Source organism: Pestalotiopsis fici, assembly GCF_000516985.1.
Source record: "Pestalotiopsis fici W106-1 unplaced genomic scaffold PFICI_Scf_7, whole genome shotgun sequence".
NCBI lineage: Eukaryota > Fungi > Ascomycota > Sordariomycetes > Amphisphaeriales > Sporocadaceae > Pestalotiopsis > Pestalotiopsis fici.
In genome coordinates, this window is record NW_006917097.1 from 1796169 (window position 1) to 1818719 (window position 22551).

General features: G+C 49.9%; 10 protein-coding genes across 10 annotated transcripts; 3 read left to right on the forward strand and 7 right to left on the reverse strand.

Annotated features, from left to right (window-relative positions):
• Nucleotides 1-863: 863 nt before the first annotated feature.
• On the reverse strand, nucleotides 864-2224 carry PFICI_10190 (putative methionine aminopeptidase 1; the record flags this gene model as incomplete). Its single annotated transcript, XM_007838771.1, has 4 exons — nucleotides 864-970; nucleotides 1023-1569; nucleotides 1629-2003; nucleotides 2072-2224. The coding sequence occupies 4 exons, from the start codon at nucleotides 2222-2224 to the stop codon at nucleotides 864-866; spliced, it is 1182 nt and encodes a 393-aa protein (XP_007836962.1).
• Nucleotides 2225-3029: 805 nt separating this feature from the next.
• Nucleotides 3030-3809, reverse strand: PFICI_10191 (uncharacterized protein; the record flags this gene model as incomplete). The annotated part of the gene is made up of 5 exons (XM_007838772.1): nucleotides 3030-3169; nucleotides 3223-3316; nucleotides 3367-3545; nucleotides 3608-3665; nucleotides 3720-3809. The coding sequence occupies 5 exons, from the start codon at nucleotides 3807-3809 to the stop codon at nucleotides 3030-3032; spliced, it is 561 nt and encodes a 186-aa protein (XP_007836963.1).
• Nucleotides 3810-4621: 812 nt separating this feature from the next.
• On the forward strand, nucleotides 4622-5847 carry PFICI_10192 (uncharacterized protein; the record flags this gene model as incomplete). The annotated part of the gene is made up of 4 exons (XM_007838773.1): nucleotides 4622-4966; nucleotides 5033-5189; nucleotides 5243-5274; nucleotides 5335-5847. 4 exons carry the CDS (start codon nucleotides 4622-4624, stop codon nucleotides 5845-5847), a joined length of 1047 nt encoding a protein of 348 aa, XP_007836964.1.
• Nucleotides 5848-7774: 1927 nt separating this feature from the next.
• PFICI_10193 (uncharacterized protein) lies at nucleotides 7775-8598 on the forward strand (the record flags this gene model as incomplete). Its single annotated transcript, XM_007838774.1, has 2 exons — nucleotides 7775-7982; nucleotides 8045-8598. 2 exons carry the CDS (start codon nucleotides 7775-7777, stop codon nucleotides 8596-8598), a joined length of 762 nt encoding a protein of 253 aa, XP_007836965.1.
• Nucleotides 8599-8719: 121 nt separating this feature from the next.
• On the reverse strand, nucleotides 8720-10548 carry PFICI_10194 (uncharacterized protein; the record flags this gene model as incomplete). The annotated part of the gene is made up of 5 exons (XM_007838775.1): nucleotides 8720-9147; nucleotides 9207-9815; nucleotides 9873-9941; nucleotides 10027-10129; nucleotides 10207-10548. The coding sequence occupies 5 exons, from the start codon at nucleotides 10546-10548 to the stop codon at nucleotides 8720-8722; spliced, it is 1551 nt and encodes a 516-aa protein (XP_007836966.1).
• Nucleotides 10549-11209: 661 nt separating this feature from the next.
• PFICI_10195 (uncharacterized protein) lies at nucleotides 11210-12837 on the reverse strand (the record flags this gene model as incomplete). Its single annotated transcript, XM_007838776.1, has 3 exons — nucleotides 11210-12122; nucleotides 12190-12645; nucleotides 12692-12837. The coding sequence occupies 3 exons, from the start codon at nucleotides 12835-12837 to the stop codon at nucleotides 11210-11212; spliced, it is 1515 nt and encodes a 504-aa protein (XP_007836967.1).
• Nucleotides 12838-13988: 1151 nt separating this feature from the next.
• PFICI_10196 (uncharacterized protein) lies at nucleotides 13989-15705 on the reverse strand (the record flags this gene model as incomplete). Its single annotated transcript, XM_007838777.1, has 3 exons — nucleotides 13989-14910; nucleotides 14970-15398; nucleotides 15458-15705. The coding sequence occupies 3 exons, from the start codon at nucleotides 15703-15705 to the stop codon at nucleotides 13989-13991; spliced, it is 1599 nt and encodes a 532-aa protein (XP_007836968.1).
• Nucleotides 15706-16372: 667 nt separating this feature from the next.
• On the reverse strand, nucleotides 16373-17307 carry PFICI_10197 (uncharacterized protein; the record flags this gene model as incomplete). Its single annotated transcript, XM_007838778.1, has 2 exons — nucleotides 16373-16775; nucleotides 16886-17307. The coding sequence occupies 2 exons, from the start codon at nucleotides 17305-17307 to the stop codon at nucleotides 16373-16375; spliced, it is 825 nt and encodes a 274-aa protein (XP_007836969.1).
• A 1286-nt stretch (nucleotides 17308-18593) lies between these two features.
• Nucleotides 18594-20098, forward strand: PFICI_10198 (uncharacterized protein; the record flags this gene model as incomplete). The annotated part of the gene is made up of 2 exons (XM_007838779.1): nucleotides 18594-19339; nucleotides 19423-20098. The coding sequence occupies 2 exons, from the start codon at nucleotides 18594-18596 to the stop codon at nucleotides 20096-20098; spliced, it is 1422 nt and encodes a 473-aa protein (XP_007836970.1).
• A 232-nt stretch (nucleotides 20099-20330) lies between these two features.
• PFICI_10199 (Delta(14)-sterol reductase) lies at nucleotides 20331-21883 on the reverse strand (the record flags this gene model as incomplete). The annotated part of the gene is made up of 3 exons (XM_007838780.1): nucleotides 20331-21424; nucleotides 21477-21784; nucleotides 21846-21883. The coding sequence occupies 3 exons, from the start codon at nucleotides 21881-21883 to the stop codon at nucleotides 20331-20333; spliced, it is 1440 nt and encodes a 479-aa protein (XP_007836971.1).
• Nucleotides 21884-22551: the final 668 nt, after the last annotated feature.

The following is a 22551-nucleotide window of genomic DNA, read 5'->3' on the forward strand; positions in this document are numbered from 1 at the left end:
CCATATCTGACCTCCTCGATGCGGCAGAGACAAGGGGGTAGCTTACGCAAGTCTCGATCTATATGCAGGGGGAACAGCCGCATGCCAAGCGAAACACAGTCACCTTCGGGAACCAGACCGAAACATTTCAACACCGTGCCGGAGCCGCCAACCAGACTCCTCTGCCTCCGGCCAACTGCCGGGGAGAGCGCCCGGCTTTCATGACGCTCAGCGGGCGCGATCCTTGCAGTGGGTCGAATTGCCGCCTGCTTCCATACGGAGTTCAAGAAAGCGATGTCGACAACATATCTGCCACAAAATGCAACAGTTACACCAGGACTTACCCACTCCGGCATGCTACTTCATGGCGTGCGATCCTTCCACAGGGGCACAACTTTGGCGATGCTTGGTATTACGTTTTACAGCACTTTCTATTGGTTCATGACTCTGCCAAGATCACGGGTACACGGCTTTCTGAAAAGACCAGTAATGCAGAGCTTAACAAACAGATGAAATATCTCATCATATCAGACAGGATCTCATGTCTGGCTGCGCTCTTCCTGGACCCTTTGCTCGACGTGTAATGCATTATGGCATGTGCTTTTCTACCAGCACAACAGCGCTGCCGACGACAACCCAGAACATTACGAATCTCATGCGCTGGCCATTCGAAATACCACCCTGCATGTCTCCAGACAGCCCATACAGCATATTTGTCCCTTCTACTAGGTATCATGCCATTCGCCCAAGCCTTCATTGTGACATTCAATCTCCTTTTGCCCCTCGAGCGCACAGCTTCAGAGCGGAAGATCAAGGGTGGACGCGTCAGGCTCGTAGCCCACGGAGAATTTGAGGTCGTCAACAGCCTTGTCTAGGGCCTTGCATCATGAAGCAGTTGCAGTGGTTGGCATGGGTACGGGGCCGCCGGGAGAATCCTTTGTCGCCGCGGTCAAGATCTCGACACCTGTCTCAGTAACGAGCAAGGTATGTTCTGGAATTAGGTCAGTACTTTGTAATGGCTCAGGCGGTCTGATTATACACACCAAACTGTGCAGTTCGCTTTCCATCAACTGTTGCATTTGTCCAGTCATCTGGCCAGTAAACCTCGCGAGGCTTGCCCACGGTGAGAATGGGCTCAATCGTAAAGGTCATGCCGGGCTTGCAAACGCCAACAGCCTTGTTTTTGGCGTAATGGGGGATCCACGGGGGCGGGTGGAACTCGGTGTTGATGCCATGGCCTCCCCAGTTGGCCACGACGCTGCAGTTGTTGGCCTTGGCGTGCTTCTCAATGACCTTGCCAAAGTCGCGGAACGGCGTGCCGGGCTTGATGAGCTTGATGGCCTCGTCCAAGCACTGCCGCGTTATCTCGACCACTCTGACCGACTCTGGGTCGGCCTTGGCTCGGTCGCCCACGTAATAGGTCTCGTTGACGTCGGCGTGGTAGCCCCCATGGTACAGGGAAATATCGAGGTTGAGAATATCGCCATCCAATAGGACACGCTGATCAGGAATGCCATGGCAGACAACTTCGTTTGGAGAAGTACACAACGACTTGGGAAAGTTGTTGTAGTTGAGTGGCGAAGGGTATGACTGCGCTGGTTAGCAACCAAAGACTGAGATATGCCTATATTCAGGTGGGTTCAGCCTACATCACGTTCAATACAGGCCTTGTGGCAGACCTCGTCTAGATAGTCCGTGGTGACACCGGGCTTGACCTCCGCAGCCACAATGTCTAGTACCTCCCGAGCCAGTCTGCACACCTTGCGCATTGCTTCTTGTCCCTGGGCGTCGAGGATATCGATCTTTGTCCTGCTCAGCTTGTTCTCACCCTTGGGTATGCCAGTGACTGCCCAATCGGGATGTTTTATCGACTTGGGGACTGCGCGCCTAGGAGACAGTGGGTAAACTGGTCGCACAGAGCCAGTGAAAGTATGTCCTGGAAAGGGATTGTAAAAACCCGTGACGGAGGTGGTTCCATTTTGTGTTTTGCTTGGCGCTGGCTTGTGAAGAGTTTTGTGTTGACTCTTAAAAGCAGAAAAAAAGAATTCTTGATTAGCTGGAAATCTTATTATAACAGAAATCTTCAACCAACCCAGTTCTTTTTGAAGCAATCTTGAGAACAGAAGTAGCCATTCTTCATGCCCAGCTTCTGGCATGTAGGACACTGCAAAGCGCCAGCATCGTTTTCACAGTCAGCGCCTTGGCACTTGCCGTTGGCGACTGTCTCTGGCGAAGCGTCGCCCATGCTGCCAGTATTGTTTAGTTGGAACACAGAAAGATTCGAGATTGAAGAAGAAGTGTGAAAGAAAAGATTGTCCCTTTCTTCAATTTTTCTTTTTCGGACGATTTCGCGTGTTGTAAGTCCGTTCGTATTCAGTCAGAAAAGATCGTGGTAGAAGTCGTACGAGATTCGATAGTTGAAATTTTAATGCGAGAAAATGCAGTAATTATTGCATGAGCTAGATAAGATGCGCATATGCAGGTAGGAAGAGCCGCTAGATGCATATCTAATCTAGGAATGTGTCTGGGGGGCCCCGCGCGCCCTTTCGACGACGACCAATTTACCATTGGTCACATATTTGTGAGCCGACAGCTTCTCCCCGTCGGCAAAGAAGTGTGCAATGTTACATTAGGATTCTTCAAAAGAATCGCGTTTCATGAGAGCGACACCAACATCAGTGCCAAATCTATACATTATAAAGAAGAACTTGGTATGCACCTGGCCGAATCCGTGCCAAATCAATGAACTGCGAAGAAGTATGCCTAACAAAAAAAAAAAAAAAAAAAGCCACGTACCTTGACTCTACTTGGTCGCGACAGTTATCCACAAACATCAACTTCATTACTGATTCTCAAATCATTCACAAATTAAGCCAGGTCACTTACAAGACATACTGGTGTCTGATCGAGCACATTGCCAAAATAGTCCTTGTTACTAATGTGCTCTTGTGACGACGATATCAGATGTCGGCACTTGGGCTAGTATATGACCTTTTCTGTAGCGAGATGCCGAATATCTGGGCCCCTAAGATGACCAACAGCCCTCGGATCTATGCCGTGACATAAAAGTCAAGGCAGCTCTCATATGTCTGGCTGTTGCTGTCTGACCACCAGTACCATTGCAGAATACATGCCCCAGCCTCGCTACATGGTTCAGCCAAAGATTCCGGAATAGTCGTGTTGAAGTTGACTGCGAAATATGTCAATAATTATTCTCTTAACAACACCGACAGAGCGACTTACTGTCGTCATTTGTGCCAGAGATTGGCCAGTCGGCCCAGGTGATGAGCGGATCTCCGATGATGGTGTTCGTGGCCAGGTCGACGGCGGACAAGTTCTAGTTGCAATTAGCGGGGGCGAAATACTTAGTTTCGCAGTTCAACGTACAGCCCAGCCAGGATGATGACCAGCTACCAAGTCCACATGGAAGGAGATGAACTCTCCAACCGTGTAGTTGTAGACATTGTCGGCGTTGTCCTCATACTGATAACCTCGGCATTGGTATGCGTTGCAGTTGTATGTGCCATCGTCTTTTGCCAGTGCGTCCTCAATGGGACCCGCGAGGTCTGGTGATGAAGATTATCAGTGATACGACAATCTCACGAGAAGGATTACTGATGAGGCTCACCCTTTTTAAGTGCAGTAGTCACTGCCGCACCGCATAGCTCTACTTGCTTGTCGCCACTCTATCTCACTGGTCAGTATAATACTATTTGAGCACCTGGAAATTTTGCACTCACAACTCTCGGCTGCGGTGTCTGCAGGACGGCGTGTCCCAGGACACTCGTCACCAAGCCGATGGCGACAAAGCTTTTCAAGAACTTGGCCATGTTGATATAGTTGTACAGCTCGAGAAGCCGGTCGTGATCGCAAGTCGAAAGTGGTCGCCCCAGCAAGTCTTCTGGGACCTCGAGCAGAGACTATCGAAACATTTTATAAACATTTCAATGTCGGTATACAAGATTATAAGGGGGCCCAAGACCCACGGGCACTGCCAAGTGATGTTTTTTCCACCAAGCAGCATCACTTAGAGTGCCAAGACAACGTGGAAGCCGTGCACAAGTTGGTATAGTATGCATTTCTGCACAATTACTGGCGATTTGGTCGATCTGAAGTGCTTATCTCCTAGGCACAGATCTCGGATACATTCCGAATGTTACATGAATCATGGTGTTGCTTTTTCTTTTGTGCCCTTTTTAACAACAAATTCGTTCATGTTGTATATGGCTTATGCATATGCAACTGCAGCTTCATCAGCTACATTCAACCATTGCAGATCAACCAAGTACCTACGCAAAGTATCATTATTGAAATGAATTGAGCGCGCTTCTCTGTTCCAAGACTGTCAGGTGCAGCCCATTTTCAAATGTTCCACCACTTATAACAAGATACCAGGCCCGACGTTTACCCCCTTGATTACCATATTGGGGGGTCCATTGGCCTCCAATTGCCGCAAGCTATGTTGCTAATATGGGACTCCAGGCTCCGCAACCCAAATTGGAACCATTCTTGGCGTTTTGAAAGAAGTAAAAACTGACCGCGAAACCCTCCCATTCCTGGTCAGATTTTGCAATCCCTGCCATGAGATGTATTGTATGCTGGCTTGTAGATTTCTCCGCCGTTCACGTTGATCGTCACAATCATGTATTCGATCTTGCGATTATTACTGGTTCTTGCCCTCTGGGCGCAGCTCATCACATCTAATCCGATTGACCTCGGAGAACTTGGGATTCCCATCGCAAACAGAGCCGACTCCAGCCTTGTCGGCTATCTCGGAGCCTTCTTCCTCGGGGCCGACCCGTACGTGTACTTTTACCTGAGCAACGGCAATAATGCCGTCTCGTTCAAGGCCCTGAACCGGGGCCAGCCGGTCCTCAAGCCGACCAAGGGGACGGGGGGCGTTAGGGATCCGGCGATTGTGCAGGGCGGCGGCGCCGAAGCCGGAAAGAAGTGGTACATTGTCGGCACCGATCTCAATATCGGCAAGGTACAACAGGGACAGCACCAAAGCCATTCTGCTGATGCATGAGTGTAAACTGATGGTTAATGACAGACAACCTGGGATGCTGCTCAGAGGACTGGCTCTCGTGGTATCTTTGTATGGGAAAGCACCGACCTGGTCAATTGGACCGGCGAAAGGCTGGTGGTAGTTGAAGATGCCACAGCAGGAATGGTCTGGGCGCCCGAAGCGATATGGGACGCTTCGAAAAGTAGGATTCAATACCACCCTCAAATTTGTTGACGCTGAGCACTGACCAACCAGACCAATATTTGGTTCACTGGGCATCTAAATTTGTAAGTCAATACTTCTAGTCCCTCTTGTTTCTTACCGTGGCTGAAGTAAAGGTTTCGCAGTACTCCACATCAGACGCCTCTCATACTGGCAGTCCATCCAATATTGTCATTCGATATGCCTACACCAGTGACTTCAAGACCTTTACCTCCCCAAAGACATATATCGACAAGTCTACATTCAATGTCATTGACTTGGACATTTTGCCTCTCGACAATACCGGATCGAACTACCTGCGCTTTCTCAAAGACGAGACAGCCAAGACAGTGTTTGTAGAGTATTCGACATCGGGCCTCTTTGGTTCGTGGACGCGGGCGGGCGGCAGCTCCGGTATCATCACATCGGCGGTCGAGGGCCCTGCGGCGTATAGAGACAATCAGGTCGACGGCAAGGTTCATGTACTCCTCGATTTCTATGGCAGCGATGGTTATAGGCCATATGAAAGCACGAATCCTATGGGCAACTCGTGGACAGCGAGTAGTCGCTCGGCATTTCCATCCAACCTAAGGCATGGGAGCGTTTTGCCGATAAACCAAAGCCTCTTCGATTCTGTAAACAGTAAGTGGGGTGGATAGTCAAGGACAAGTGCTAAGGACTTGTATTCTGTCCTTGGCTCAGCATTTCAGCAGGTCTTGCCAAATATGCTTCAAATGTGCGCGAGTCTAATAATATGCAAATAACATGCCTACTAGTTATTCTCATCACCATGTTCGTTCAATGTTGAGATTGGAAATAATTCTCCATGAAGCCTACTACTAATGGGCTGCGTGCTCAGCTGCAAAGAGTCGCCCAATTCATCACAATTCGACTTTTTGTTAGAGTCGGTGACATGGGGCTACTGCTCGCTACATGGTGCCTGCTTAAAGGTAGTCTGAATAGTGGCACGGCATAGTCAGCTCTTTGAGTTGTCGTCGTGGATCCATTACGTGAGCTCGGCCGGGCATCGGCGCCGAACGCACTGGATGAACTTGCCGCGCATCGTGGCACACTTCAGACTGGGGTCTGAGATGCCATGGTGGCCGGACTTTCTGATTGACTAGCTGGAGTATGCCAGCTTTACAGCCTTCAAGGTCAATTTCAACGTCTTCGAGAAGCCCATCTTGCGATTTGTGCAAAGGCCAAAAGGGTGCTTGTCTACAGATCCGCGGCGGGGGTCATCGACCTGGCGATGATGTCCTCTTGGACTTGGGTCTGGATCGAAGGGAGATAGAGTTGGCCATGTCGTTACTTCTTCACGGAAAACCAAGGTAAGCCCCGGCCATACCGTCCTGTCGCTGTAAGTTGCATTGTTGTTTAACCTATTTCGCACAGGATTAGTGCGTCATTGGTACTTTGACACAAGCATGATTGCATGTGGTTTCCTTCTAGAAGTGCTAACAAACCGCTTCAGGCGATAAGAAGTGCACTAAATCCAGCGCTAAAAGTGAGTAGTTGGAATGAATCCAGCGACAGATTCAAGGAGAAAACCAACGTTTTCCTGGTCTCGAGTCCCAGTCAACCACCCATAATCAGCGGATGGAAAATTGTACATTCCACAGCTTACCAAAGCATCGTCGACAGTCGCGTCACTAGACGCTGGAGGAGGCAGAGAAGAATAGGATATCTAATAAAGGGTTTCAACGGCCACCTTCCCCTCTTTCAGGAATTCCACCCCCTGTTCCGCCGCCTGTTCGGTCGCCTGCCCCTTACATGCGCTAAATATTTGTACTACTGCTGACCCCACTGCATTGGGCCCAATCTCCCCAAACCGGCAATGGTCCCTGCATATTTGTACCGGCGATCTCCTCCTTCCATGTTCGCCCCGCCGGCATTGGGCTCTGTATTTTTTTATTCTTTCCCTTCATCCATGGATTTACCACTTCCTACCTAGTTGAGAAATGGATTCTAAGTTCTGTGCGAGAGGCAAGGGCCAGCGTATTGTCCTCCCTTTTTCATTCTGTTGACTGCACATGAGATAGTGTTGGGCCAAAATGAGTCACAAGATCTAGGCGTTTGTAGGTAACGGGAATGGAAATGTCGGATGTCTTGTAAGACTTTCGCCTCACGTGCCTCCGGCCTTCCGAAGCAGGCTTACCAACCGCCATTCATTGCACCACGGGACTGATCGGAAGGCTCTGCGACAGACATTACCACAACATCTGCGGTCTGTTGCTCAAGTTGCCCTAGTCACAAGAAGGAGAGAAAAAAGAGACGATTGGGGGGAACAAATGGGGAATAATGGGGGCATCTCTCACTAATCTGTCTTTCAATCACGCCAACCCGGCACCTAAGATACCCTGGTGGCAGATCATTCCATATATCCATGTTGCACTCCCAAAATCTTTGTCACCGCATCGTCCTCGTTACCTATTGCGACCGAAAATTTCTGGAATTATAAAATATACCTAGGTACCTATCTACCGCACCTCGATTCTAGTATCCTCATCATGCCTCTCTGAGATCCTGACATCTCTATTGATTTCCCACCACTTCTCAAGCCTTACAATCATAAACGATCAAGAAATGGCCTGGGCAGCCAATCCATTCTTCACTGCACGACAGCAGGCGAGTCCAGATCCAGAGGCTTCCGCTCCAATAACTGAAAGCGTACGAAAAGGCTTCTTGAGTCCTAGTGAAAAGATCACTGGCCATCAAATATTTTACCTGCTCGTGCCCCATGGCTTCATTGCTGCAATCATATCGGGGGTCATCAACTTGGCCATTGCTGTTGGTATGAATTTTTGAGCCTAGGGTCTGTGTGTACGCGGCTCCATCAACTAACACTCGGGGCAGGAATGTACGGCACAACAAAACAATCTATCAACCTGTTTCAATTCCCCAACACTCTGGTGGGCGATGCCACAGTTACCATTATCCTGCAGTGCATCATCACCTGGCTGGCGGAGCTCGCGCTGGTCAACCAAGACCTCAAGCACTCGCGCGTCCAGTCCATTGGGAGTTTCAGCGAACCCAAAAATCGCCTGATCCGCTGGTTCATGTTTCTGGACCGGACCGACGACGCAAAGTACGAGGGCGGATGTCTGGCGCACTGGATGGTGTTTCTTTTTTCGCAGGTCCTGCGCGCCCTTCTCATTGCCGTCGCCACCTTTGCCCTCTTCATTGGCCCCACCATTGGCTTCATGACGCTGGTGGGCACGCGCAACGGCGGCGACTGGACCTATGTCGGCACTGTTCACCCGTCGCTTCACACCTGGGTGCCCATGATGTTCAAGGGTATTCTAGGGGCCTCGGTTGGTCTCCTGACGACACCATTGTTTGCCATGTTCTGGTTGGTGCGGTGTGGGTGGGCGTTGATACGGAATGAAAAGCATTATGGCGAGTGCTGATATTGATTGTCGGCTGCATGATTATGATATCGAATGACTATAGCTTCAGAATTAATACCTAATGACTACCCAAGATGCCTTGTTCTAGCATAATCACGTTCAAACTTTGGCTCATCAGGACTCAGCCGCCTTTGTGTGCACGCGATCTGATGGAGATCTGGGCTTTGGAGTTGGCCATCATTGTCAATCCAAACTGGACAGGATTGGCATCGGAAGAAGAATGCGAAGCTATCCTCCAGTCATAATTGAGCAACATGTGGCTCATTGCAATCTTGACTTCATGCGCCACAAAGAAACGCCCTGCGCACGCGTGTTTGCCGTACCCAAACGCGAGATGGTCTATACCTGTGCTCACAAAGTACGCCTGGTTACCCAAAGTGCCCCCTTCCATGCGGGTTTTGTAGAAGCGGTCGCCTTGGAAACAATCCGGGTCTTCATAAACTGCAGTGCTCCACATCCTGTCCCCAGAGACAGCAATTACGCCACCTTTGGGAAGAACAAGGCCATCTGATAATACAACGTCTTCCAGGACGAGGCGGTGCATCGACGCTAACTTCAGGTAAGCGTAGAACTTTCATGTGACAATAGTGGTGCGTGGGAGCAAGTACTCATTGCAAGTGGTTTTAGACGCTGGCTCTCCTTGAGCACGCTATCCAACAATTTCATGTTGTGAAGAGAGGACTTGGTCCATCCGCCTTTGTCGATTTCGCGATTGACCTCGGAACGCAGCTGCTCAAATAGGTCAGGGTTCTTTGCAATGTCCAGTATGACCTGAGTCAGAAGATCCGCCGTGGTCTCGATTGCCGCTTGTGCAAAGATGAGCTGGGCCACCACGGGATCATACTGGCTGTCCTTTTCTAGGGAGTCCTGCTCAAACCATGCAATGGTATCGTTGTACTGTGCGATGGGTTCCCTCGCGGCCTTGCTAATCTCACCAATCTTGCGCCGTTGCTCAATGATTTTGACAATAATGCGTCGCGCTTGGGCGACTTGTCCGCGCAGCTTCCGACATGGCGGGAGAACCCAATGCACAAGGGGACGGAGAACAGGCGGCCAAAGTCGCAGTATGTAAGCTGCTATGTAGGCAGTTTTGGTGTACTCGGTCGTGATTTGAAGCCAAGATTGACTGCGTGCGCCTTCATCGCCTAGGAATACGCGCGAGGAGAGCCGTGCAACCAACTGCAGAACTTTTTCGCGAAGCAGGACATCGCTCCACTCTGTACATCAGGCAATTCGTCAGAAAAGAATGGATATGTGTGTCCAGGTTTGCTTACCTTTTGAATCAGGGAAAAGTGCTTGTAATGCAGTCTCGGCCTCTTCTGACAGCGCTTGCGTTACGCTCGCTGTGTCTATTAGCTATGAAAGCGGGGGGATGAAAAAGGAGAAGAAAATATCAAGAGATTTCAGTGCTGTCCATAGAACACTCACCGAGGGAATGGGTAAGCTGCTTGTTTGCGATATCACGGGTCAGGCGAGCATCTGCAGTTCCCTGTCGAAATCCCTCGAAACCTGGCAGTTGCGCATGGAAATTCTATTAATTAGTTATGAATTCGTTGCGTCACTTCCACCTTGAGCCGACGTGTGTCTTTCTTGGACGATGGTATTCACCTGTTCTATAACCTCACCAAAGCTGAGCCTGGTGTCATTTCGAATTTCTTTACCGTACTCGGCAGGAAGCACAATCAGTTCGCCCATGTCGGTCAACAGCCGGAAGGGCCGTCCGCTCTCTGCACCTCGCAACAAGAGCTCACGAGCATTCAGCACAAAGGCGAGTCTCGCTCGTATGCCACCGATATCGTACCAGTTCGGTCGATTGAGCAATGGGATAGTACTTGACTCAAGTTTAGCACTCCTCGTGAACTTTTGAACTAGGTTGAGCAAGATAATTGTCGCTATTGCCAGCCATGCTATCAATGTAGATAATGCTCTAACGTTGGACAAATTTTCCATGATGATTGTATAGGCACAGCAATGTTGACGCCTCGACCGGTTAGGAAAGGCCTAGAGGGGAAGTAATGCCTTGGAGAAAAAAAAAAAACAGGTTTCATAAGCATTGAATGCTCATCACTAGGCAGAGCCGTTGACTGTTCAATAATTCATCAGTATCCGTAGCTCTTCTGACCGGGCGAACTGGGACTCGAATAGGTGTGTAAAGGGCCGACCCTATTGCAAGGTGGCTGCATTTGATCGCCTCTGGTAGATAAGGGATAAATTTAGACAAGCTTTCAATAGCGCGAAAGCCATATATGAGGAAGATGTAACGTGCTTACTTCATGTATGTCAGAGTAGTACGAAGTATACAACTTGGCCATGCATGAGGCCCCCCACTAGCCACGGTGTGTTGCACAAGAACTCAGCCCGCTGTTGTGCTACCACCAGTCCATGCTCCTCAGAGAAGCACACATTACATGGTTCTACAGAGTACTCTGTACTGTTGTTTTAGATTCACGTTGTGAGAGTCTCAAAGTGTACAGATATAAGTGGGTCAATATAGCGCAGAAGCGAACATTAAGAATTGGCAAAATAACAATTGTATGAGATTCAATAATATAGTAGGTCTTGTTATTACCTAGGTAAGTAATGACTTGAACCAGTCGCTTGCCAAGACGACTTAAACTGTTCTACGTGCAGCAACGCGCAAAGCCTTGGATCGTTTTGATATGACAAGTTTGAAAGGCCCTTTTGGCTTGAGCACACTTAGCATATTGGTGTCATTCCTCTGGGGAAGCTTTGGAGTCTCCGGGGCGGTCGCAATGTCAAAGGAGTATAAGAACATGGCGGTAAATGCTAATATCTCATCGCAGGCTAGATGACGCCCAGGGCATAACGTGTTACCTCCCCCAAACGTGCGGAAAGCAGATGGGTGGGCTGGTTCGTCTGCAGTCTCGAGGAACCGCCTTGGAACAAACTCGGGTGCGTTTTGGCCCCAATTTTTCGTGTCTGAATGAATAGCGTATGCTGCCATTTGAACAAGTGCTCCCTTCTTGAGCCAATATTGGTCATTGATCCACGTGTCTTCGTGCACCATCATAGTGCCTGTCGAAGACGAGACATATCGCAGGACCTCGTTCAGAGTCGACACTAGGACTGGACAATGCTCGCGCAAAGCAGAGATGCTGATCCAAATATCTCGAGGTCCAGTGCCCGTCTCGACAGAATGCTCCCACGAACTGGAAGCCAGAGCTGCGTTCAGTTCATTCCGGATCTCGGATAATAGTGCTTGATCTATGGCAATGTGTCCTATGCACCAGAAGGTTACCGGTACTGTATTGATGGTGAAAGCAGAGAATGACGCGAATAGATAGCGAGACAAGTACGCGTCGTCCCGGTCGTGGCGCTTGGCCACCTCACCAAGCCCATGGACCAGCTGGCACGGCATCTGGCCCGTGGCGGTGTAATTTTTGTTGGTACCAACATAGCTTTTGAAGGCTTCGACCAGACGGCGGCGCGCTCGCATTGGGCCAGAGGCTGTCAAGGATGGAAAGAGACCCATGGTCAGAGCCTTGAGGCCGCCTTCGAATTCCCTGGCGTATCGGTTAGCTAGTTGGAGACGGGACGAGTCCCGGGACCTCGCCATCATAGGAGCCATACCAGAAACTTTGTAACAAGCTTGGATCGTGGGAAAATGGGTTATCTGGCCCAAAGAGCCCGATTGCAGTGGACATGGGCAAAGCCTCTTGTAGCCAAGCGCCAAGTTCTATAGTTCTTTGGCCATCATCAGGCAAGTTTGGCAGCTGGTACGCAGCAGCGGTAATGATTCCATCAAATATTTCATCGAGGGAACCCATCCCACGCGCTAGGAGACTATGCTCGAGTGCTTGCGTGTCGCCTCGTAGAGTTCCATTGCCTGGGGAATCCTTGGACAGGGCCATCATGTCATCGGAACTGAAGGCGAAGAGCTTCCCGAAGACGATTTCCAGGAATGGTGGGCCACCATCGATTACCTTTTGACGGCGGTTGATTTGTGAAATGAGAGTAGGAGAGTTGACAATGTAGAGCTTCTGAGATGCGAGTCCTATGGTCAGGATTGGCAACTTGGTAGTCTCCCTGTAATAGTGGTGAAGCGTCAGCAGGGTGACTATCGTGATACTACGACCAGGAAGTGAAATCATGCCTTAGTTGTTTATAGTATGAGACACCAAATCTGCCCAATCCGAGCAGGTGCCCAATGATGGGTATTCTGGACCGAACGAGAGGAGGCTCAGTTTTGTCACATTTGCAGAGCTTGATCTCGAGCATCTTGAGAAGCCCATAGGATAGGGCCAAGCCCAGAAAAATGACGAGAGCAGCCATGAATGGCTTGAATTCTATCCTTCAAGATTGTACACTCAAATATTTGAAATGGCAGATAGTTTAGACAGCCGCCGAAAAGGAAAAAAGAAAATAAATCAAATAAAAAGGATTGCGACCGATTGAGTATGGGATTTCCCGCTTCGTCTTACACGTCTCTGGTGTAGCACTGGGAAATACGTCAAGGCCCCCATTCTATACTCTTTCAGGGGCCATGATGAGCATACCTTGGGCTTGCTGAAATCAATGCGTTGGCGTAGGGCTTTTGGGAACAAGCGATGGTATCCTTGACACATTGAGCTACTACACAATCTCGGTGCACCACCACTGACTGCATGGGCATTCGAGTCCACTCTGACTGGTTGTGTCTCAAGGTTACAAATAATGGTCGCAACCATCTGAGGTGGACCTCAATCCGGGCACTTTGCTACATCCACTTATCAAAGACAGCAAATATTCCCATACATGCAGGATTTTTGTATGAAAACATGGGAAAGCCTTACCGGGAGACGCGGCACGGATGCTCAAAAGGCCTTGCAGCTCACCCCAGCTGCTCGGGCAACACTTGTAGGATGTAGGCAAATGTCGACGACGAAATAGATAATGCAAGACCTGTCCAGCTTGCAGCCCTTACCAAGTTCACGTTTTGACCTGCAGATTGGTCGTCTAAAAGGACAATACATTTATGCACGCAGAGTAACCCCAAAGTACATTGTGCCTAACGCACCATGCAAATAGGCCAACGCAACACTGCTAGCTTTGGCCCCCAAACCTCATGCAATCGGCGGACCCTGGGCCTGGATCATAGCTATGTACCTAGAAGTGTAAGAGAAATTGACGTCCTCACACTGTGTAGGGGTCATACCGTTAACAAATGATTAACAAGTTGTCTCAGGCGTATTCTCTTGAGGCATCAAATTACTTTCAAACAAAAATGGCTCATCAAGGTAATGATTGTAATCGCAATAACGGCGCTTGTTTGACAGGATATCATCACAGTAGACGCTTGACACATATCTCATGGAGGGAAAACGTTGTGGATAATGACAGTCAAATTCTCGAAGCCATCGTCGAATTTATACCTAGCTTATCGGAGGTTTTTAGACTGTAAATCTCCATCGAGCATTTTCCCATCCAGTCCGTACACTTAGCTTTGCAGCAAGCCTGTTTCCAGGTTTCGAGAAAGTCGGCTTCCCAACCCCCTGGCCCATGCGAGCCGGGTCTAATTGAGGGATCTGTACAGGTTTATTTGGGGAGTGGGCATCTTCCACGTCAAAGGCCATGACCATGGCAAGGACCATGCCAAGAATCTCGTACTGTGCCAGATTTCTGCCCGGGCAGAGATGTTTACCGCCACCAAACGGCATGTATGCCGCACGCCGTTTCTTGATTTCGGGCTTGTCCCGGCTGTCCCACCCGTAGAAGCGCGTGCTCTTGAACTCGGCGGCGTCTGAGCCCCAGACGTCGGTCGACAGGTGGGCGGTCGCGGGCATCATGACGGTCGATCCGGAGCGGATGAGGTACTCGCGGCCATGCTCGTCGGCAATCAGGGCATCCTTCATGGCGAAGCGGGTGGACATGGCCGAGTTGACCAGACGCGTCGTCTCACGAAACACGGACATGAGGAGGGGAGAGGAGTCACTGAGGACACTGAATGGGACGACAATCTCGGCCCCGGGTTGAATGTAGGTGCGCGCTTCCCGGCGGATATCCCGCACAAGCTCTGGACATGCTAGCACATGTGTCAGGGTCCAGAACAAGGTAGGAACGGTGTTGACGGTCGCGCCGTGGAGGAGAGCTAGCTCAATGCGAGCAACTTGCTCAGGATCCGTGATACCATGACTGCGTATCACCTCAACTCTCTTGAGTGTCAAGGTCGGAAGAAGCGACTGGTCGCTGATGGTTTCGTCGAATAGAGGAGTAATGGCCCGAACAAGTCGGTCTCGGGCATGGCTAGGTCGGCGAGCGGTCACGGCCGGGAATATATTCATGGCAAGCCTTCTCAGCCCCGCCTCGAAAAGCCTGTCGTGGTTTAATGCTATGTATCAATCGGTAGGTCGTTGTCCGTAGAAAAGACTCACCACACATCAACTAAGAGGCCTTCATCCTTTCTGAATGGATTCAATTCTCCATAGAGTGTGTCTGTGGTTGCCAATGTCGCAATGGTCTGCACCCAGTCGTAGAAATCAGAAATGCAGTATGTTGGTCTTGCGCCCAGCTCATTGAGGACGGGTGCAGCATGGTTGAGAAAGTCTACGCTGATTGTGGCGAGAGAGCGACCTGACAAGAGGCTGGTAGTGAGCCGCATCAGATCTCTCAACATGCCAGTGCGGGCAACTTCCAAGCATCTTTCATTGAGCCCTAGAAGACCCCGCGCATGCTGCATCATGATTGCGTCGAACGACATTGCGCTCGATCTCAAGGCACTCTGGATCAGGTGGATATCCCATATCGCGTATATCTTACCAAGAGGCATGGGAAGGATTGCGATGTCGACACCATGGGTTTTTCTGCAGACATAATTCATCAACCACGCTCAACAAGGGCGTGAAACTACCACGAGACTCACGAAAGATCGTTAAAGTAATGTGTGTGCCTCGAGATCATTCCCGTCATATGTCCAATGTACCAAGGACGCGGTTGGATCTGTCCGGGCTCCGCTGGATTGGTGGACCTGTGCTGGCTAGAGAGGGACAGTTTGAGGAAGAAGAGTGCTACAATAGCAACGCAGTACGGTAACAATTGCGACATGTTCCATTTCGTGGAGAAAGCGGTCGAGACAAGCGTGGAAACTTCGGATACCGCCGTGTATTGCATGTTGGGCACAGTATTGCTTGCTACCAAGGCTGATCATTATTAAGACAGACAAGCTTTCAATTGTTTGATGCAAAGTTGATTTCGGAATGACTATATAACAAGCCGTGTAAGCACTATAAGGTATGGACCCTGATGGTCGGGGGTGAATGACTTTGGTGTGTTTCCTGGCGCGCCACAGTGCGGATGCGTCAAGGATGCTAGGTCTTTTTGTATCGTAAACGAACGTATGTCCCTTCACCTAGAGCAAAAACAGGAGAGATTCATGTTCTTACCAAATTCATTTAAAAAGCCACCTCACTGGTAGGTACCCAGGTAGATTCTGACTTTCACATGAATAACTCGCAATCGCCTCTCTATCCTGTGACTTATATGATGCGAGTTCACCCACTACTAGATTATTTCGAGGTTTTACTCGGTCCTTTAACGGGCGAAAAAGAACAATAAGTAGACATTGTGGGAATTCAGTGCCGGGAAAAAATATTGGTCTACATACAATTAATCAAGCATCGTTTTTGGTGGCTGAAACTATGGCAATATAATTAACATCAAAAGTACTGGAGTCTTGTAATTTTTATTCTCGTCTTCTCATGCTGCCCGCAGATAGAGGGCTAAAAGCCGTGGCAAAATATATGAGAAAAGTATCAATCATACTCATAGACCTGATGGTCTATAGCGGTAGAATTATCTTCCAATATGTGCAGACGTGGATTGGGAGCAAGTCCTCTGACCTGATGCCGAGCCTCTGCTGAGGATAGAACCATGTCGGAGTAGACCAAGATAAGAACAGAAGAACCCAAAAATAGCCAACCATTAAGCGAATGAACTTTGGGATCGAGCCGTGCCGGGCCAAAGCCTGTATGCCGTCTTCGAGCATAATGCCGATTGGCTGCAGAAGGAAGAACTTCAAGGCCCCTGCGTCCGAGGAAGCTACCCCCATTGCAAGATCTGAGCTGTGATGTACGAGCCCTGATATTGCAAAGGCAGCCCAGAGACGCAGGTAGCGCGATGCTAGTTGGTGCTGTTCTTTAGGCGACATGTAGTGTGTGGCCAGGTCTGCATGACCAGTGATGCTGCGGCGAAGGCATTGATGCCATGACTTCCTTTGGCCGCGCAACTCTGCTAGTCAGCCTTGTTCTCGAGACCTGTATAGGCAAGCCGCTTTTCGGTAAGAAATGCTTACCCCCAAAAGTTCCGTATGCTGTACGACTCGAGAAGGTCACCATAGAGGGGTGGGCACACGGTCGGTAGGGTCCATCCCGCCAGGACCGATAGTAAGGTCACAGTGTTGGCCATCACCAGGTTGATAAGAGCTGTACTCAGCCAGAACGAGACAGTGCCTATCACCCGGAAGGCGAGACATGCAGGCGACATGCAGCCCATGCCGCTTAGCGATTGATTCTCCAGCCCAACCATGGCGGGGTCTGGGGGCGGGGCAGAGGTCATAATGTCCAGGATGGTGAGGGCAATGATGGTACTCGCCAACCGCCTGCCCACCAACGACGCCCGACTGACGACCACATCTGATGCACATGGGACATTTTTGGCCTGCCACCTTGTGCCTATGCGGCGCAGGTTCCAGAGCAGGGCAATTGCTGCAGTCATCTTCGCCTCGATGCGTGTGCTCGTAGCTGATTCGCCATGCAGGACGCTGTGATCGGCGAGTATGTCAGCAACATGAACCCGGGATATCAACAATATTTCCGATGCACTCAAAAGCTGAATCCTGCTCAAACTTGGAATTAGCAAATTCTCTGCACTGATGACACGAAAAAAAGTAAAGATAACAGGAGGCCTCATGAAGTACAAAGGGCATTTCTGGGGGTTGCTAACCACAAAAGCGGCACTGCAGCCGCAGCCCAGTGTTGATTCGCGCAAAGCTGTATGATGGCGCCCTGGAGCAGCCAAGTTAGACCTGACAGGACAGCGACACTGAATAGGCGCGCGAGCCTCGCTCCAGCACTGATAAAGGACACAGTAGCTGCGTAGAGCAAGAGAAATGCAGTGTATGGCACCGCTAAGAGTACCACGGCTCTTCCTTGTACCAAAGACTCCATGACTTTCAGAAGAGGTACTAGAGAGGAGCATATGATAGTGCTCACAATGGTAGAAGATGCTATTCGATTATGTTAGTGAGGTGTCTTATAGTGATTACGGAGCCTTGCTGACGTGAGAAGAGTGACACAGCAGGATATATTGCGGCATGGCGTTCTGCCTTCCATACACGTATTCATTGATGGGTTCCATTCGGCGATTTATTTCCTTTAACATGTCCTTGCATTCTCAATTATGGGGCCGTTTATCAGAAGGTTACACCTATAGTCTTCGTTTAAAGTAATTCATGCAATGTTATGCACTGGTCTTTTGACATCAGTAAGCACTTCCATCCTACAGACACTGCAGACTGAGCTGTGTCAACTTGCGAATCAGAAACAAAAAGCGACGCTTCACTTGCATATGCAGAGCTCTTTGCGTAACAGAGTGTCATACGCCTAAAATGGAACAAAAGCGACAGCGAATGATTCGCATGATCACATGCTTCAAGTGCTCTAGCTGTGGGTTGTTATCGTGACGTCTACAATATATCTGCATCAGCGCTACATGTTCTGTCTGAGAATTACTCCGAGGTACACCGATCAATATCGACATCCCTGATCCATGGGCATGCACAAGCCTTTAGCCAGCGGCAGAAAGCTCAGTACTCTGGCGAAACAGAGTCCAGCTTAATCGCCTTGGAAAGCATTGCCTTACGCGCCTTGTGGGTCTTCTCATTCCGGGCACTATATTATCGTCAAGCTGATTATCTCGAGACATAGTGAGATGCTGTAAGCTGCTCTTGAACTACCATCCATCACCACTTTCACCATAAACTGGCAATGGCACAATCTACCATGGCATCAGAGGTTGCTGTCTCGGCAGATGAAAGCCATTTTCTTCTGGAGGGACGCGAAGGTCTACCAAGGACCGTCTTCAGTGCCAAAACAGTCCGTCTGCAGAAGAGGAGCACCCGCTGGCACATTACTGGGCGCTCCTGGTTTCGCTCGCTGGTGGCTTCCACGCCTGTTCTTCTAGCACCGCTTGCCTCGTTCATCTTTTACATCACGCTCGCCGAGTTTGATGGCTCGCTCTCTGACTTTGCTACCGCCGTCGTGCAACAAGGCTTCGGCGCCGTCCTATATGCGTACCAACCGCGTTTCACTCTCAAGGCCACGGCTGCCCACTGCTGCTGGATTGTTCTACAAGCCGTATTGGCTCTGACACTACCAGGTCCAAAGAAGTATGGGCAGCCAACCTCGACAGGCCATGTCCTTCCGTATTGTGTCAACGGGCTCAGTGCATGGCTCGTCACTCATCTTGTCCTGGCCTATGCCTGCTGGTATGGGATTCTGGACCCGGCCTTCGTGCCGCGAAACTGGGGTGCGTTGGTGTGCGCAATGAATTTGGCAGGTTTCTCCATCTCGCTGTTGGCATTCGCAAAGGCGCATCTCATACCCACCATTGCCGAAGCGAGACGATTCAGCGGCTGCTCCGCCTACGACTTTTACATGGGCATCGAGCTAAATCCGAGACTTGGGGACAATTTCGATTTGAAACTGTTCACAAACAGCAGGATTGGTATGGGGGCCTGGACAGTCATGTGGGTGACCTCTCTCTCTCCTGCCCAGCTCTTTGAGATGCAAGCAAATCAACTGCAGTGCAAGTGCTAATTGGAGTTTATAGCGACCTGTCCAACATGGCATTTCAGTATCAGGAATACGGCAGCATCGGCTCTTCAATGATTCTTGTGACCATTCTGCACATGATCTACGTTCTAGACTTTTTTGTCCATGAGCACTGGTACCTTGGAACCATTGACATTGCGCACGAGCACTACGGCTTTTATCTTGCGTGGGGTTGCTTTGCGTTTCTTCCCACCACGTACACGCTACAAACGCAATATTTGAGCCAGCAGCGCCCTGCACCACTGACAGCGTATGAAGCTGCCATGTTTGCTTTGGGCCTCGCAGGCTATGCTCTCTTCCGTTCTGTAAACCACCAGAAAGACCTGGTGCGTCGATCTCTCGGAAATTGTTTGATCTGGGGTAAGCCTGCAGAGTGCATCAAAGCACCATATCACACCTCGGACGGGAACAGGGGCGAGAACCTCCTGCTCGTCAGTGGTTGGTGGGGTTGGTCTCGACATGCCAATTATGTGGGGGATCTCTTGTTAAGCTTTTCAATGTGTGCTCTGGCTGGTAGCGGAAAGCTCTTGGTGTGGTTTTATGTTATATATATGGCTGTATTGCTTGCCCACCGATGTGTCAGGGATGAGGCGCGAGGATCATCCAAATATGGAGCGGCCTGGGAGGAGTATTGCCGACGAGTCGCGTGGCGCTTGATCCCTGGTGTCTGGTGATGACTAGGTACTTAACCCATTCGAATGCCGAGTTATCCCTTTAATAGCATATAAGTAGAAATGATTGATCAAATAACTACTGCTGAGTTGCTCAACACGTTCGTAATAATTTCTGGTCACCAACGCCGCAATAGCTGTCTCGCATGATACCTGACTCATTACCAGCCTTTCCCAAGGCGGAGCATCTATTTGGTGCGCCATCAAGGTACTGAAGCCGAAGGATAGGAAGCCCCTAGTACAGACCTGGCACGATTCTCCAGCGAACAATCTCCTTGTATCTGTCCCAGTCTTTTCCGTACTTCTCAGCACAGGCGACATCGTCTCTGTTCTCTCGGTGCACGAGAAGCACAGCAAAGTAGATCGCATAGAAGTAGGTATATACCATGCCCCAACCTTTTGCGTCGCCCTGCACCACTTGCTTTCCATCCAGCATCTCGATGCTCACGGTATCCGTTGGCGTTCCAGCTGGCAGGATGAGATAGCCAGCCATTAGGGTTGGCAAGCAGAACGGCAAAGTGTGCAGCCAGTCGCCCAGGTAGTTCATATGGCGCGAGATCCCCCACCACCCGCCAGTGAGAAGCCTGGTACCTCGCTTGGTCTGTAGATAAGTAATTCCAGAGACACTTGGATGGTTGGGGTTGCTGCGGAAGAGATTCTTTTGGTCATTTGAGGCGCGGAAGATGTATGCGCCGATGGTGAATATCGCACCAAAAGCCGTAAGGTTGACATATCCGAGGTGGAGGGGATACGTCGCAAGATAACGGCACTGTGTGGAATAGAGGAATGGTACCCAGACAATGTCGCCAAAGGTCAGCATGAACCCCAAACCGTCTGCAATTATGTCCATCATGCTCAAGATGTTGGCCTCTAGATAATGCGACTCAAGCACATAGTATGCTTGCAGGGTGGACGTAAGTATTATGCTATCAGACAAGTATCCATAGTCGCGGTATTGTTTGGCGACAAAGGCTAGATCAAGTATAATCCAGCCAGTCAGTCCAGGGCGCATTTCCAACCAGGTCTTTAGGTCGATTTCACCAAAGAAGGGAAGTGTAAGCCGAGGGTTGAGTTCGCGCCCAATGTAGAAATCATAGACGAAATTGCCGGTGCGGCCCCCTCGGGCGAGTTCCCGAAGATTGCTGTTGCCAGGCTTCACCTGGAAGCTCAACACATAAACAAACATGGAGATGCCAAAGGCAAGAATTGTACTGGATGTGAGGAGTTGGAGGTAGTTATCCGTAACATATGTCCATACAATGAAGTCTGCACCACGAAAGTAGGTACCAATGGCACAGAGGGATAATTGGATGACAGTGGCGGAGAATGCTGAGTTTTCTTGGTCAGCGGTGAACTTTCCACAAGATACAAGGAAACCTACCATTGAAGCGGTACTTGAGAGGCAGGCCGGAATCGCGCAATTTGGAGCCATACACTTCCTGGGCGGGGAGAACTCGGTGTAAAGTCATACTGACTAGGTAGTATGCCAGAAGCCATCCAGTGGCCTCCCAAGAGAACAGTGATTGGAATCCATCCCGAGGCCAGGGCGTTTGGGCCGTGAAGTCTTCCCAGGTAAATGTCGTCGGGCTCAATAGACTGGGGATGGGGCAACCGCTCACGTCGTTGCACGTGAGATGAAAGACGAAGAGCAGCACAGGAAGTCCCAGAACTATGGCGGCAGCGCCGAGCCTGTAGACGAATGTTAGGATTGGCCAGTAGAGACATTTTTTGCTTTCCTGGGCTGACTTACGGGCCCCCAAACTCATATTTAGGTCGGAGGGATGTCATGATGAGGTGGCGGTCGGCGACGTGGTGGTGAGTCGGATTGATTGGTCAATGGTGATATCAGGTGGACTTGAGAAAATCCAGGTGGAAGAGATTCTCACAGGGCGAAATAATTTCAGAAGCGAAGTGGGCGGGAACATGAGTTAAACGGTGCGCAGGCTCCCATTCTCCCTTGCTTGTCGGCGGGCGGGGGCTAACGCCCTCCAAGCGAGGTTACACAATCTTCAGCTGCTGAGTTGCAACCCTTCCGCCCCTTGGAGGTACTTGAAGATACCGGGCTATGCTGAACGTTTGCGAGCTCAGAAGCCCCCGAAACCATGTGGTACGGGACAGAATTTGAATGACAAACGTTGCAGGCTTTGAGATAGCAATAGTGAAAATCATAGTATCATATCTCATGGCGTATCATATGCTTTGACACAGCCGGATGTCCCACGCTTCTACCTGCCTTTTGGTTCAACATGTAGTTTTGCACACAGCGCATGTAGCAACAAAAAGCAATTAATATCTTTACAATCCATAGCTCAGCCATAAAGATATTTATAGTCTCTGCCGTCCATAGGATGATGTCTTTAGAGCTCTCACAGCGTCAGAAGCTTAAATGTGTTCAATATTTGTTTGATTGGCCAGTAGTAGCTTGGTACAGCAAGCTTGAGGAAAGCTCCCACTAT